The sequence below is a fragment of the Labeo rohita genome, chromosome 10 (assembly GCF_022985175.1).
Source record: "Labeo rohita strain BAU-BD-2019 chromosome 10, IGBB_LRoh.1.0, whole genome shotgun sequence".
Lineage (NCBI taxonomy): Eukaryota > Metazoa > Chordata > Actinopteri > Cypriniformes > Cyprinidae > Labeo > Labeo rohita.
The window spans coordinates 22,766,777-22,780,074 of record NC_066878.1 but is presented as its reverse complement, the minus strand read 5'-3'; the positions used below and the strand labels follow the sequence as shown (position 1 = coordinate 22,780,074).

Below are 13,298 nucleotides of genomic sequence, written 5' to 3'. Positions count from 1 at the left end.
CTCGTCTCTATTTATGTCCTTGCCTGACAAAAGAGCCGCTTGTGATTGGCTAAAGTAAATACTACCTCTAAAGCCACGCCCACTGAAGTTCTTCATACTGTAAAAGCGACACTAGACGTTTTAGTTGTAGTTGCCGTTACAAAGCTGTAGATTTATCCGGTCTGCATTCATCATGAATCCCTCAGGTTATAACAAACCAGGAAAAACCTTCCTTTTCACATCCGAGTCTGTAGCAGAAGGACATTCTGGTAAATATAAAACATATTATTATTTTGATGTGTTGACATGAGCTGATATGACTGGCAGTGTTATTACACTTACTTTGCACGTTGTTTGCATGTACTGTAGTTAACGCTACTGCACTGTGGTGATAGACATCCTCTGACATGTCTGTGCATGCCCTTGAGTCATGATAGCAATGTTGATATAAGAATTAATAAATAAATCACACCTTCAAATGAAATATGGAAATATGGAAACTAATGTAGTTTAATTCCTGACAGATAAAATGTGTGATCAGATCAGTGATGCTGTTTTGGATGCTTACCTGGCACAGGACCCCGACTCCAAAGTGGCTTGTGGTATGATAACATTAATTATTATTATTTCAAATGTTCATAAATGACTTGATGTTGACTAACACTTGGTTTTACAAACATAGATCCAAGGTTTAATAGTGTTTAGCTGGGCGGACAGTACTTCATATATCATATCTTAACATTATTTCTGGACCAGAGTGTGTGTCGAAGACTGGTATGATCCTTCTGTGTGGTGAAGTGACATCAAAGGCTGTCGTGGACCTTCAGAAAGTGGTTAGAGACACTGTCAAGAATATCGGATATGACGATTCATCAAAAGGTATCTATATACAAGAACACGTATGTAAATATTTGAAAACATAATTAAAAATGATTTTTCTTCAGAAATCATTCTAATATGCTGATTTGCTGCTCAAAAACATTTCTGATTGTTAAAAACAGTTGTGCTGCCCAATATTTTTGTTGAAAACATGATACAATTTATTTATTATACATTATACATTATATAATAAAGTTTTGAAGAACAGCATTTATTTGAAATAGATTTTTTTGTAATAATATAAATGTCACTTTTGATAAATTTAATGCATTCTTGCTTGGTAAAAGTATTAATTACTTCAAGAAAATCTTACTGGCCCCAGATTTTTCAATAGCAGTGTATATACCAGTATATACCTCAAGTTTTTATTAAGCATAATGACAAAGTGCCGGTCTCATGTGGTCTCTCCAGGTTTTGACTACAAGACGTGTAATGTGCTGGTGTCTCTCCAGCCGCAGTGCTCTGAGATCAGCGACTGTGTGTTCGAAGGCCGAGATATGGAGGACATCGGCGCTGGAGATCAGGTCAAGATATGCTGTTGCTTTGTCTTCTTTTGCTTTTGCAAACTTATAAACATGCTAAAAGTGTTTAAGTGTAAAACAGTCAACAACAGTTAAATGGACCCTAGATAGCATATTCCAGCAAGACTGCTTGATCAGTTACCAAAGAAGAATGTTCAGGAGAAGAATTATTTAGGAAAATTTTCTTATCAAAGTGATAAAATGTTGCGTTGCAAGAATGTGTACACCCTCCTGAAAGTTATTAAATAAAACTAAATAAAAATTTCTGGTGTAACTTTAAGGCACGTTTTGATCAACAGGTAAGTATGTTGAACCAAAACTGTTAAAGGTGAAGTCCACTTCCAGAACAATTCACAAATAATGTACTCACCCCCTTGTCATCCAAGATGTTCATGTCTTTCTGTCTTCAGTCGTGAAGAAATTATGTTTTTTGAGGAAAACATTTCAGGATTTTTCTGCATATACTGGACTTCATTGGTGCCCCGATTTTGAACTTCCAAAATGTAGTTTAAATGCAGCTTCAAGGGCTCTAAACGATCCCAGCCGAGGAAGAAGGGGCGTATCTAGCGAAACGATCAGTAATTTTTTTCGGAAATAAAAATTTGTATACTTTATAAGCACAAAAGCTTGTCTAGCACAGGCTCTGGGATGCACGTTCATGTACTATTGAATCACGTCGAAAAGTCATGCAGAATGTAGGCGGAACTACAAACCCAGTGTGTATGAAGTGTACGCGCAAAGACTAAGAAAGTGCAGGTAAGTCAAAAGCTAAAAAAAGGTACAACGATGTCGGACGATTCCGAAGTTGTAGGACAAAATAACATGGAGTTTTTTGACATGCTCTACCTTTTTGAGCCAGAGTACACAGACGATGAACTTGTGGTGATTCGAAGATGTGATTCGTAATAGTGATGGGAATTTTGGATAATTTTACCTGACCTTTGAGTTCAAATTTTTTTTCGAGTCATTTCATTCATTTTAGAAAAATGAGCATCACGTGACAACCCCATAAGATGAACAAATGACTCGAAAAACCTGAAAACTGGAAACAGGTGAACTAATTCCAGTACAGAACCTAATAGGATGTTGCGCATGTGCGACTGAACAAATCACTCCCCGAGACGACTCGTTCTTCGCGAGTCACATTAAAGATTTGTTCAAAATGAACGAATTGTTCAAGAACGACCCGTGGACGTGCAGTGCTACACAAGCTTTTGTGCTTAAAAAGTATACAAATTTTTACATTTTAAACATCTTGGATGACAAGGGGGTGAGTAAATTATTTGTAAATTGTTGTTCTGGAAGTGAAGTTCTCCTTTAAACATAAGTAATTTCTCGACAAATGAAGTGTTTTACAGCCCACTGAATCATACTCAGACTTAATGCTGGCAACAATGAAACCGCTTGGGAGAAAACTGTAGGAGATTTATTTCTTAGCATAAAGGAGGACAATGGTACAAGAAGAATACCAAGTTATTGTTTTAAGTGTGAAAATATAGCAAAAGTAACAGAAATTAAAAAACAATGGACTTGTGAAAAGGCACCTGAAATATTCAGGTCTTCACTTTAAATTTTCATTAAGTGATGAGTAATTTTTTGCTAGAAAAAGAGCCGGAGAAATATGCAAGTGTCTCAGAGCTGGCAAAAGCTATGAAAAGAGTGACACTTTATCTACCTACTGTAGAATGTCCTACTGTAGCCAAAGCACAATAAACTCATTTAGCTTTTTCCAAAGCCCATATTTACAAAATTCAGACTTCTGGGAATCCATACTCTAAGTCAAACATTTCGGATCTAACAGCATTCAAAATGTTGTTGTGTTGCTAGAGGAGGAGCACAGTGAGACGTGCCTGGTTCCCACAGTGACGTTTAGTGTTAGTAAAGCTCTTCTATAGGGATGTATGAGTGATGAAGGTGTGAGGAAGTTGTGCTTTATCAATGCTGTCATAAATTCACACACCACTGTGTGATGTAATACAAAAAACTGAAACTACTGATGCTACCCTCCCCTCACGTTTTTTCAACATGACAATAGTAAACATAATTCAAAATTTTACTGTTGTGGCTGTACTTTGAATCAAATAAATGCAGACTTGGTGAGCAGAAGAGACTTCTTTAAAAAACATGAAAAATCTTACTGTTCAAAAACTTTTAGTGTATAGATATATAATTTATTATTATTATTATTATTAATAATAATAATAATAATAATATCATTTTATAAATAAAAACACTTTTGAATGTATCTAGAATAATTGTGCCACACTGAAATAATTCATGTTGAATAATTTATGTCGTATTTCTCTACAGGGTCTGATGTTTGGCTACGCCACTGATGAGACAGAAGAGTGTATGCCGCTAACCATCCTACTAGCTCACAAGCTCAATGCCAAAATGAAGGAACTCTCTAAGACTGGAGTTTGTCCTTGGATTCTTCCAGATGGAAAAACACAGGTGAAAGGTTTCTTTGAAACAATAGCTATTTAAGGAAGTGAACAACAGTTAAACCCACTCATAGTTATCTGTGTGAACTAATAGGACGGACAGTTCAGATAATGTTGATGTTTTCAATTATTAACAAGTGCAGGTGACTGTGGAGTATCGTGATAACATGGGTGCCATGGAGCCTCTGCGCATTCATACTTTGGTCATCTCAGTCCAGCACACTGCTGACATCACGCTGGCTGATATACGTCACAATCTAATGGAGAAGGTTGTTAAGACCGTCATCCCTGCCAAATATCTGGATGACAAGACTATTTATCACCTGCTGCCCAGTGGGAAGTTTCTTAAAGGTGGTCCACAAGTAAGTAGGCACAAAAGCTGTGTTGCTAACGCAAGCATCAGTATTGAAAGGCACCTATTATGCCCCTTTTTACAAGATGTAATATTGGTCTTGGGTGTCCCCAGACCAGACTTGGGTGTCTGTGAAGTTTTGGCTCAAAATACCCCACAGATCATTAATTATAACATCTGGAAAATGTCCTTTTTGGAGCATGGAGCTGTTTTGGGTGTGTATCACTTTAAATGCAAATGAGCTCCATATTCCCACCACGTCTTCAAAATTAACCGGTTTTCTCCAACAGTTAAAATGAACGGATGCTAACATTGTCATGTATGATGTGCAACACAAACAAAGGTTCCAGTTCTCGCTATTAACAAACCATTAACTATTGCTTTTGCCTCAATAAACTCCTAATTTGTGATGTAGAATATGGTCATGCAGAATAGGTGCTTTATAAGTAATAAACAGCCAATATGTTAATAACAAGCATGCTAATAAGTAACTAGTTAATAGTCAGAATTGTTCCCTATACTAAAGTGTTACTGTAATTTTGAAATGAATAGAGATGTACTTAAATCCTTCTTAATTAAACTAAAATACATTTTCGGGTAACACTTTTGAATACTGTTCCGTCATTAAAGGAGAAGTCCACTTCCAGAACAACAGTTTACAGATAATGTACTCACCCCCTTGTCATCCAAGATGTTCATGTATTTCTGTCTTCAGTCGTGAAGAAATTATGGTTTTGGAGGAAAACATTTCAGGATGATTTTTCTCCATATAATGGACTGATATGGTGCCCCGAGTTTGAACTTCCAAAATACAGTTTAAATGCAGCTTCAAACGATCCCAAATGCGGTTGTAAATGACAGTTAGGGTATGTCGAAAAACTCCAATCATATTTTCTCCCTCAACTTCAAAAATCATTTCAAAATCATCCTACATCACTGCAGAAGTACCGACACAGTCTTTACAAAGTGAACATGTAAAGATGATCAAACACCCTTAACAAAAAAGGTAAAACAGCGATATAGGACGATTTTGAAGTTGAGGGTGAACATGAGATGGGAGTTTTTCGACATACACTAACTGTCATGAACTGGAAAAAACAGTTCAGGGAGAGCAAGACAAGACGAGCGTTTGACATTAAAAAGTATATGAATTGTAGAATTGTTATGAAAATAACCAATCGTTTCGTTAGATAAGACCCTTCTCTCTCCGCTGGAACCGCATTTGGGATCGTTTGAAGCTGCATTTAAACTGTATTTTGGAAGTTCAATCTCGGGGCACCATATCAGTCCATTATATGGAGAAAAATCCTGAAATGTTTTCTTCAAAAAACATAATTTCTTTACGACTGAAGAAAGAAAGACATGAACATCTTGGATGACAAGGGGGTGAGTACATCATCTGTACATTTTTGTTCTGGAAGTAGACTTCTTCTTTAATTCTGAAGTGAAGATCATTGTAACCCACTAGTTATGTCCATTGGAAGTATTACCATCCAGAACCTTACAATTTCATTCATAACTATAAAATATCCAAATATCTAAAATATTACATTCAGTTTGCGCTTAAGTATATTCTTTTATATTATTTCCATAATAAGTGCTCTTTTTAAAGGGGTCATCGGATGCTCATTTTTCACAAGTTGATATGATTCTTTAGGGTCTTAATGAAAAGTCTATAATATACTTTGGTTAAAAATTCTCAATGGTTGTGTAAAACAACACCCTTTTTACCTTGTCACAATGAGCTCTGCAAAAATCATCTCATTCTGGTCGAGGCTGCTTTAAATGTTAATGAGCTCTGCTTGCCCCGCCCCTCTCTTCTCTCTGTGGAGTGACGAGCCTGTTTACTTTAGCCGCATTTAGCCGCTAAACTTGCTAACTAGCACGTTATAAGGAAAGGCGATCGCAAAGAGATTCATAAGTGAGATTCATAAAAAACCCTTGTACTCACTTCTGCTGTAAGTGAAGCTGGATCATGAGTGATTTGCGCGAACATAGACGGATATATGGAGATTGGGAGGCGCATTCCCTTCACATACAAACGTAATCCACTGCATCTTCAGCAGCTCAGATGTCGGGAGTAAATGACGACCACTATGTTCATTATTACATCCAACAACACAACACCTCAATCGCTCAATTCTTGTCTAACTTACATCCCTGCTCCGGCATCAAAACATGGAGGTTGGACTGTTACAACTGATCTGAGGTAAGACGCTCATGTCAATCAACTATTGTGGGAGTGGCCTCTGTCAAGTGACGCCACAACGACAGGCATCTGGGAACGGCTCGATTTGAAAAGGGAATATTATTTTTACAGATTAATTAAAAACCACTGCATGTATTTTTATCATTATAGGGTAGATTTGTACATGCACTGCCAACACACATTAATGTTCAAACAACATGAAAAAAAGTGAACTTTGCATCCGATGACCCCTTTAACGTACGCTGAAGTCTACTTCATTTTCACAGTATATACTATGTGAAGTGAATGCTGCTGCTGTTGTTGTAGGGTGATGCCGGTCTGACGGGCAGGAAGATCATTGTGGACACCTATGGTGGATGGGGCGGTCACGGTGGCGGGGCGTTCTCAGGGAAAGATTACTCTAAAGTGGATCGCTCCGGCGCTTACGCTGCCCGCTGGGTGGCCAAGTCTCTCGTCAAAGCCAAACTCTGTCATAGAGTTCTGGTTCAGGTAAGATTGCTTAAAAAAATAAAGTGTGCCTTTATGTGCACTTCTGGATTTGACTGATTAAATTTTTAGGGCAACAGTAATTGAGTGAGTGATAAAATTATCAAGCTTTTTAAGACTGTATTGTTAATGCTGTATTTTTGTTCCAGATCTCATACGCTATTGGTATCAGTCATCCCTTGTCAGTGTCTGTTTTTCATTATGGCACATCAACGAGAGATGAGGACGAGCTTCTAGAGATTGTTAAGAAGAATTTTGACCTGAGGCCAGGAGTCATTGTCAAGTAAGTACAGCAGAGTGTACAGGAAAACACAGGTAACTGACACTTTATTGTTTATGAACAAAATTATAATAGTATAACAATTTCATCTCGCAGGGAACTTGATCTAAAGAAACCGATTTACCAGAAAACAGCCTGCTACGGACACTTCGGACGAGAGGAATTTCCTTGGGAAAAGCCGAAGAAGCTCATCTTCTGATAGAGACAAAGAATTACAGTTTACATTCCTATTGATTTTTAATGATTATGACTGTATTTTTGTGAATGCATTTTACAAATGCTTTACTGTGATCAAAACTTTATAATGGCTATATAATCATTTTCTTAAGAGAAATCTACACTAGCTTCTTATTCCTCAAGAGAATACATTAGAATGAAACATCTTTTATATGAATTAACAGAATTCAGTTACAGTCACTGAATTATGTGGAAAATGTTTTTTGGAAAATTATTATTTTTTTATTTCTATTGCTGCATATATCTTATGCATCATATAATATCTGTGATGTCTGTGAGGGTAAAACCCCTTTTTAATGCTGCAGTGGTTATTACACCATTTACATGTTTTAATGTGTATCCAATCAATTGTTGATTAATAAAACAATTTCATGTTTACCAGCACCAGTGTCTGCTTGATTTAAAGAGTAGGGTGCAATGGGGCTGAAGGCACCCTTAAGAAAAAAATGTGCTTTTCACTGAGCCTAAAGTGTATGATTGCAGAAAAATATATACGTTTGTATTGAACATTTATGGAGCGACAGATTTTGGGTGACAATAAATCATACAAGTCATTTATTTTGTTCAAAAATCTCATAAATGTGTGAGTTGGCAAGGTGTGTGGGGGTGAAAGGCTTCACAGTATTGATACAAATACTTTAGCAAAAATAATGTTTTTTTTTTAATAATGTAAAAGTTAATACTTGTTCAGAACAATCACTTTAGCAAAGTTTGTACTATTTTCTGCTTATTTTGATTAATAAAATAATTATTTTTTGTTTAGTAAATATACTGTCATTAAACTATGTTCATATAAAACATATATTTTAAAATACAGAAACAAGATCATTTTAAAATGTAAAGATTCTGAAAGCATTGAAGGATCCCATAATAATATAATATAGATTTACAGTAGCAACAACAAATGACATTTTATTATATGATACGATTAATATCATGTTATTAAATATGATGGTTTCATTATAAACACAGTGATTATCTCTAAGATGGACACGCAACATAATATATGATATTTGCTATCTGAATCTAACAATGTCTTGTCAACAAATGGAAAAGTCAGCTTTCTGTTAATTATCATGTTAATTACTGTGCCTTTTAGCCACAACAGTAGGGATGCTTTTTTACCCCAGATACATTTACCATACTTTTACATATTCTTTCATTATTTAAAACTGCTGTTTTAATTATCTTAAACAAAACTGAAAATCATTAATAAGACCTTTTTCTCAACATATATTGAATAATTTTAGCAATTCTCATTTGCTACTTAAATCTACAACATTTTTAAAAACATCAAATATTAGATTAACTAAGCACTGAATCAACTTTGCGCTGCTGCCCACGATCGCATCAAGGATCAGACAAATTTGCACGTCTATCTTAAAAAAGCAGATGTTTTGGAAAGTGTTACACCATGTTTTTCTGCCATTTAGTGGTTTTGAGGAAAATAATATCAAAGGCGCCTTTAACCGCGTTATGCCCTATTCATAATGTATAATCAGTGTTGTGGAAAGTTACTTTTAAAAGTAATGCAGTTACTCCCTAAAGAAGTAAATAATTTTGTTACTTAGTTACTTTTTATGAAAGGTAATGCGTTACTTTACTTTTGCATTAATTTTTGCATTAATTTTTAAATCTGGGCAGGGCTTGCTTGTTTGTTTTTAATATAAAAGTTGTATTTTTGGCAAATGTAAAAGCCTTTTTACACCAAAAGTTGCCTTCCCTTTTATCACTCACTCAGGCTTTGAGAAAAGTGAATTCACATCTGTACAGTAGACCGCAGAAGAAAAAAAAAAGTCAACTCTTCAGCAATAGTCATTTTTGCTCATTAGTATGGCTGAATTGGATCATCGAAGGTCGGCAGCAAAGAGATCGGTTAATAAAATGGGATTAAATGCGTAAAGGATATTTGTATTATTCAACTTATTTAATTAATGCAGGGTTGCATCAATTTCACTGTTTGTACTCATTTTGAGGAATACTCAATCTGTTTTTTGTGAGTAAGATGAATTAATGCATGTTCACATTTATTTTAAACTAAAATCTTACTCCCAATTTCTCTCAACATGGGAACAGGAGAGCTTTTAATTGATAAATAGGGGGAAAGTAACTGGCGTTACTTATACAAAAAAGTAACTCAGATATTTTCTTGTCAATTAAAAAGTAATGCGTTACTTTACTAGTTACTTGGAAGAAGTAATAATATTACTTGTAATGTGTTACCCCCAACACTGTGTATAAGCATTTATTTGGTTTCACTTGTAGTATACACAGAATCTTTTGACTTACAATTTACAACTAGACGGATGTACTGTTGTACAGTTGTACAGTAAATGTACAGTCAAAAGTCTGGGTGTTATATTAGACAGCAACTTGTCTTTTGAAAATCATATTTCTCATGTTACAAAAACAGCATTCTTCCATCTTAGAAACATTGCCAAGCTGCGAAACATGTTACCTGTTTCTGACGCAGAAAAGCTAGTTCACGCATTCATGACCTCTAGACTGGACTATTGTAATGCACTACTAGGTGTTTGTCCTGCATCTTCAATAAACAAGCTACAGATAGTCCAAAATGCAGCTGCTAGAGTCCTTACCAGGTCAAGAAAATATGATCATATTACCCCAATTTTAAAGTCTTAGCACTGGCTACCTATTAGGTTCCACATCAGCTACAAAATAGCACTTCTTACCTATAAGGCACTTAACGGTTTAGCTCCTGCGTACCTGACTAGTCTTCTACCACGCTACAATCCATCACGCTCCCTAAGGTCACAAAACTCTGGACTGTTGGTAGTACCTAGGATAGCAAAGTCCACTAAAGGAGGTACAGCTTTTTCGCATTTGGCTCCCAAACTCTGGAACAGCCTTCCTGATAACGTTCGGGGTTCAGACACACTCTCTCTGTTTAAATCTAGATTAAAGACACATCTTTTTAGCCAAGCATTCAAATAATGCATCTCATAAACTTTTCCTGCAGCTATATCTGATCAAATGTTCATTATTAATCTTTTAGCTCTGGTTTAACAAACCTTCCTTTTCTTAGTTTGAACAGCAGCTATGCTAATTATGTTCCTATTGATTGACATCCCATGGTAACTAGGAATTCACAAGCTCCAGTGTGGATCCAGAACACTTAAGAAGAGATGATGCCAACCCCACAGAGGACTTCAGATGATGCCAACCCTGAAAACATACAGCACTACCGAATTCTGCTACTAATTTATAGTGTTCTTTGTCTGTTTGATTACGTCATTAATTGATCTTTACCACACATCTCTTCCATATGTACATCAAGCTACTACTACACATATTGTAAAAATGTCAATTTGGTGTAAAGCTGCTTTGCAACAATATGTATCGTGAAAAGCGCTATACAAATAAATTTGAATTGAATTGAATTGAATTGAATAGTATACAGTATATCTTTTTCAAAACATTTGCCACATTCAACCTTTTTTAATGCTTCAGTGGCACAAATGGCATTTTTTTTGAGAGAGAACTATTATATGCTTTAAGATTAGATGATTTTATGAGGGTTTCAGCATGTCTCATCTCTGAAGTTGTACTTTGTTGACTGTATTCAACAATCAAAATCACACAGCAGTGTCAAAATCTGTTGAATGATATTTAGCTCTTTAAAGTGATTTACTATGGTATACCCTGTGCAGCATGACTTAGAAGTTCAATGAATTTAAAATCTGACATTATCGTTTCTACAGAACTGCACACAACAGTAACACTACACCACTGTGTTTTGTTTAAAATTACATAAATTATATCATGTGAATGTAGGAATGCAGCCTTAAATCAAAAAATGTTTTTGTTCAAATATCAGATAAACGCCAAGTGACCTACGCAAAAAAGAACTGAAATAGACTTGTTTTTACAATTTATTCAACACTTAGCCAAACAAACACTATTTACAAAGTAATAATTCATTGCATTGAACACAAACACATCAGTGCTGAACCAACATACTGTACAAGTTATTATAGTTTTATTATTATGGCCACAGTGCAAATGAAAAATGGATGATCATTGGGTGATCTGCATTACTGTGTCCTGGTCTTTGTGACATATGAAAAACGCTGGAGGAAAATGAGCCGTATCAGTGACAGCAAATCAGGGTCATGTCTTGTTTCTGGGTGTATCAGAGTAAGGTACATTGTCTAGCAGGAGACTCTTGCGAGGCCGTAACACTACAAAACAAAATATAAGCAACAATCATTAGCCTGAGAAAATCCCACGCTCAGAACTCAAGACGTTTAGTCAGACGTCAACCATAAATTAAAAAAATATATATTATGCAAGTGTGAACAATAGACGCAGGGTTTCTACAGGTTTTATGAAGCTAAATTTAATGCATTTTCAAGACTGCAAGATGACTTTATGAACTTAAGACTTTCAGCTCTGATTTTTAAGGCCTTAAATTGCCGAAAAAGGGGGATTAGGACTTTTTAAGACCTGCAGAAACCCAGGATGTATAATATATACTAAATCAGTCAATATTATTTAATGAGGCATTTCCATAATACAATCTAAACGATACAGCACATATCATGGTAGTATTTATTGTACCATCTGAATTTACGCTGATTTAAAATCACTCCATTACAGAAACAAACAATGTTAAGAAGAATTACAGTAATGAAAATTTGGTTAGATAATTATGTTTTCCTCTTTTCTTCTTTTGATTCTGGGGTGAAATGTGACCTGATCATGTTTTTGAGACTCACACAAATGACTTACAGATTTTATTTTCCTCCACATGCTCTCCCTGTACCACATTTTCACGAAGGATGGTCTCAACTGCTCGGGCCATTTTGAGCATCTGAAAACACAGTGTTAAATATTAAGCATTGTGATTCTCACCTAGAAGCTTCTAGAAGCCTCAGAATCCAAAAGCAGACAGAAATGACAATGACATCTAGTGTAATAATGTCACAATATTCAACTGTGGCATCATGTGACTTACCTCTTTAATATTTTCCTCTGATGTTTCATTCTTGTTTTTCTTGAATTCTTCATTTATTTTTAACCTGGCAGCTTCATGTCAAGAAAAAAAAAGACTTGTATGAGACCTTAACTAAGACATAATAATAATAATAATAATAATAATAATAATAATTAATAATAATAAACTATAATTTATGTATTCAGAACACAAAGATTAAAAAACAATACAGACAAACACAGGACAGGAATTACGTTTTGTTCAAAAGCAAACAAAAAGCTTGTAAACAGAATATGTAAACACTGTAAGTGTGTTGTTAATATTGATGTATGTACTATGTAGGTTTACTGGTACCTGTCAGAGCTCTGTCATCATCTCTAAAAACATCTCTTCTTGTCTTATGCAGATCTTTGAAGACCCGCAGCACCTATGAATAAACCGCAAAGGTAAATGACTATAAACAATTATTTTACAATGCAATGACACTTTGCTCTAATAAAGCCATCTATGTAATCAATTAAATAACGGCAGTTGGATTTACAGAGTTTAAAACTAAACACAGCAAATGCACAAACTGTCAAATATAATGTAAGAAAACTTGAAAATTGTAAATTTCTGTTGTTTCTCACCTTCAAGCGTGTCCCCATCATGCAAAGTCTTGTTCTTCTGCTGCTGTCAGTGGTTCTGATGCTGCACAGCGACACCTGCTGCACTGGAGGACGCCACAAGTCTGCAAACATTCTGTGGTTTTCATTTATTTATTAGTAATATCAAAATTAAACTGAAAAAGAATCTTTCAGAAGATGCTAGTTAGTTGGTTTATATTTGGTTTGTCGATTAAGTTATGAGTTCATTGGAACTTCCCATGAATTAAACAAAAATCTTTATTAGATCATTTTTTCGTACTAAGAGGGTTAATAGATTATCTTAAGACATCTGCAATGTCCATTTTAT

At 35.3% G+C, this 13,298-nt stretch overlaps 2 protein-coding genes across 3 annotated transcripts; one reads left to right on the top strand and one right to left on the bottom strand.

The window, feature by feature from the left end:
* Nucleotides 1-57: 57 nt before the first annotated feature.
* On the top strand, nt 58-7,746 carry mat2al (methionine adenosyltransferase II, alpha-like). Of its 2 annotated transcripts, XM_051120550.1 has the most exons (9): nt 58-248; nt 504-581; nt 736-858; nt 1,270-1,382; nt 3,690-3,833; nt 3,967-4,185; nt 6,691-6,873; nt 7,020-7,153; nt 7,247-7,746. In XM_051120550.1, the coding sequence occupies exons 1-9, from the start codon at nt 173-175 to the stop codon at nt 7,347-7,349; spliced, it is 1,173 nt and encodes a 390-aa protein (XP_050976507.1). In that variant the 5' UTR covers nt 58-172; the 3' UTR covers nt 7,350-7,746. The 2 variants fall into 2 exon arrangements, with proteins under 2 accessions (XP_050976507.1, XP_050976508.1); XM_051120551.1 differs by lacking the exon at nt 7,247-7,746 and having other exon boundaries at nt 7,020-7,157.
* A 3,521-nt stretch (nt 7,747-11,267) lies between these two features.
* Nucleotides 11,268-13,108, bottom strand: lyrm7 (LYR motif containing 7). Its single transcript, XM_051121437.1, has 5 exons — nt 12,974-13,108; nt 12,699-12,771; nt 12,366-12,436; nt 12,140-12,221; nt 11,268-11,589 (listed from the first exon to the last, which is right to left on the bottom strand). The coding sequence occupies exons 1-5, from the start codon at nt 13,082-13,084 to the stop codon at nt 11,519-11,521; spliced, it is 408 nt and encodes a 135-aa protein (XP_050977394.1). The 5' UTR covers nt 13,085-13,108; the 3' UTR covers nt 11,268-11,518.
* Between the last annotated feature and the right edge of the window lie 190 nt (nt 13,109-13,298).

What these genes read in the sequence shown, in the direction of transcription:
- mat2al (XM_051120550.1), top strand. Translation starts at nt 173, where the DNA reads ATGAATCCCTCAGGTTATAACAAACCAGGAAAAACCTTCCTTTTCACA. An exon ending in CGACTCCAAAGTGGCTTGTG is followed by an intron (nt 582 to 735) that starts GTATGATAACAT and finishes TTTCTGGACCAG; the next exon opens with AGTGTGTGTCGAAGACTGGT. An exon ending in ATATGACGATTCATCAAAAG is followed by an intron (nt 859 to 1,269) that starts GTATCTATATAC and finishes TGGTCTCTCCAG; the next exon opens with GTTTTGACTACAAGACGTGT.
- lyrm7 (XM_051121437.1), bottom strand. Translation starts at nt 13,084, where the DNA reads ATGTTTGCAGACTTGTGGCGTCCTCCAGTGCAGCAGGTGTCGCTGTGC. An exon ending in TGATGGGGACACGCTTGAAG is followed by an intron (nt 12,772 to 12,973) that starts GTGAGAAACAAC and finishes GTTTATTCATAG; the next exon opens with GTGCTGCGGGTCTTCAAAGA. An exon ending in TGATGACAGAGCTCTGACAG is followed by an intron (nt 12,437 to 12,698) that starts GTACCAGTAAAC and finishes CTTGACATGAAG; the next exon opens with CTGCCAGGTTAAAAATAAAT.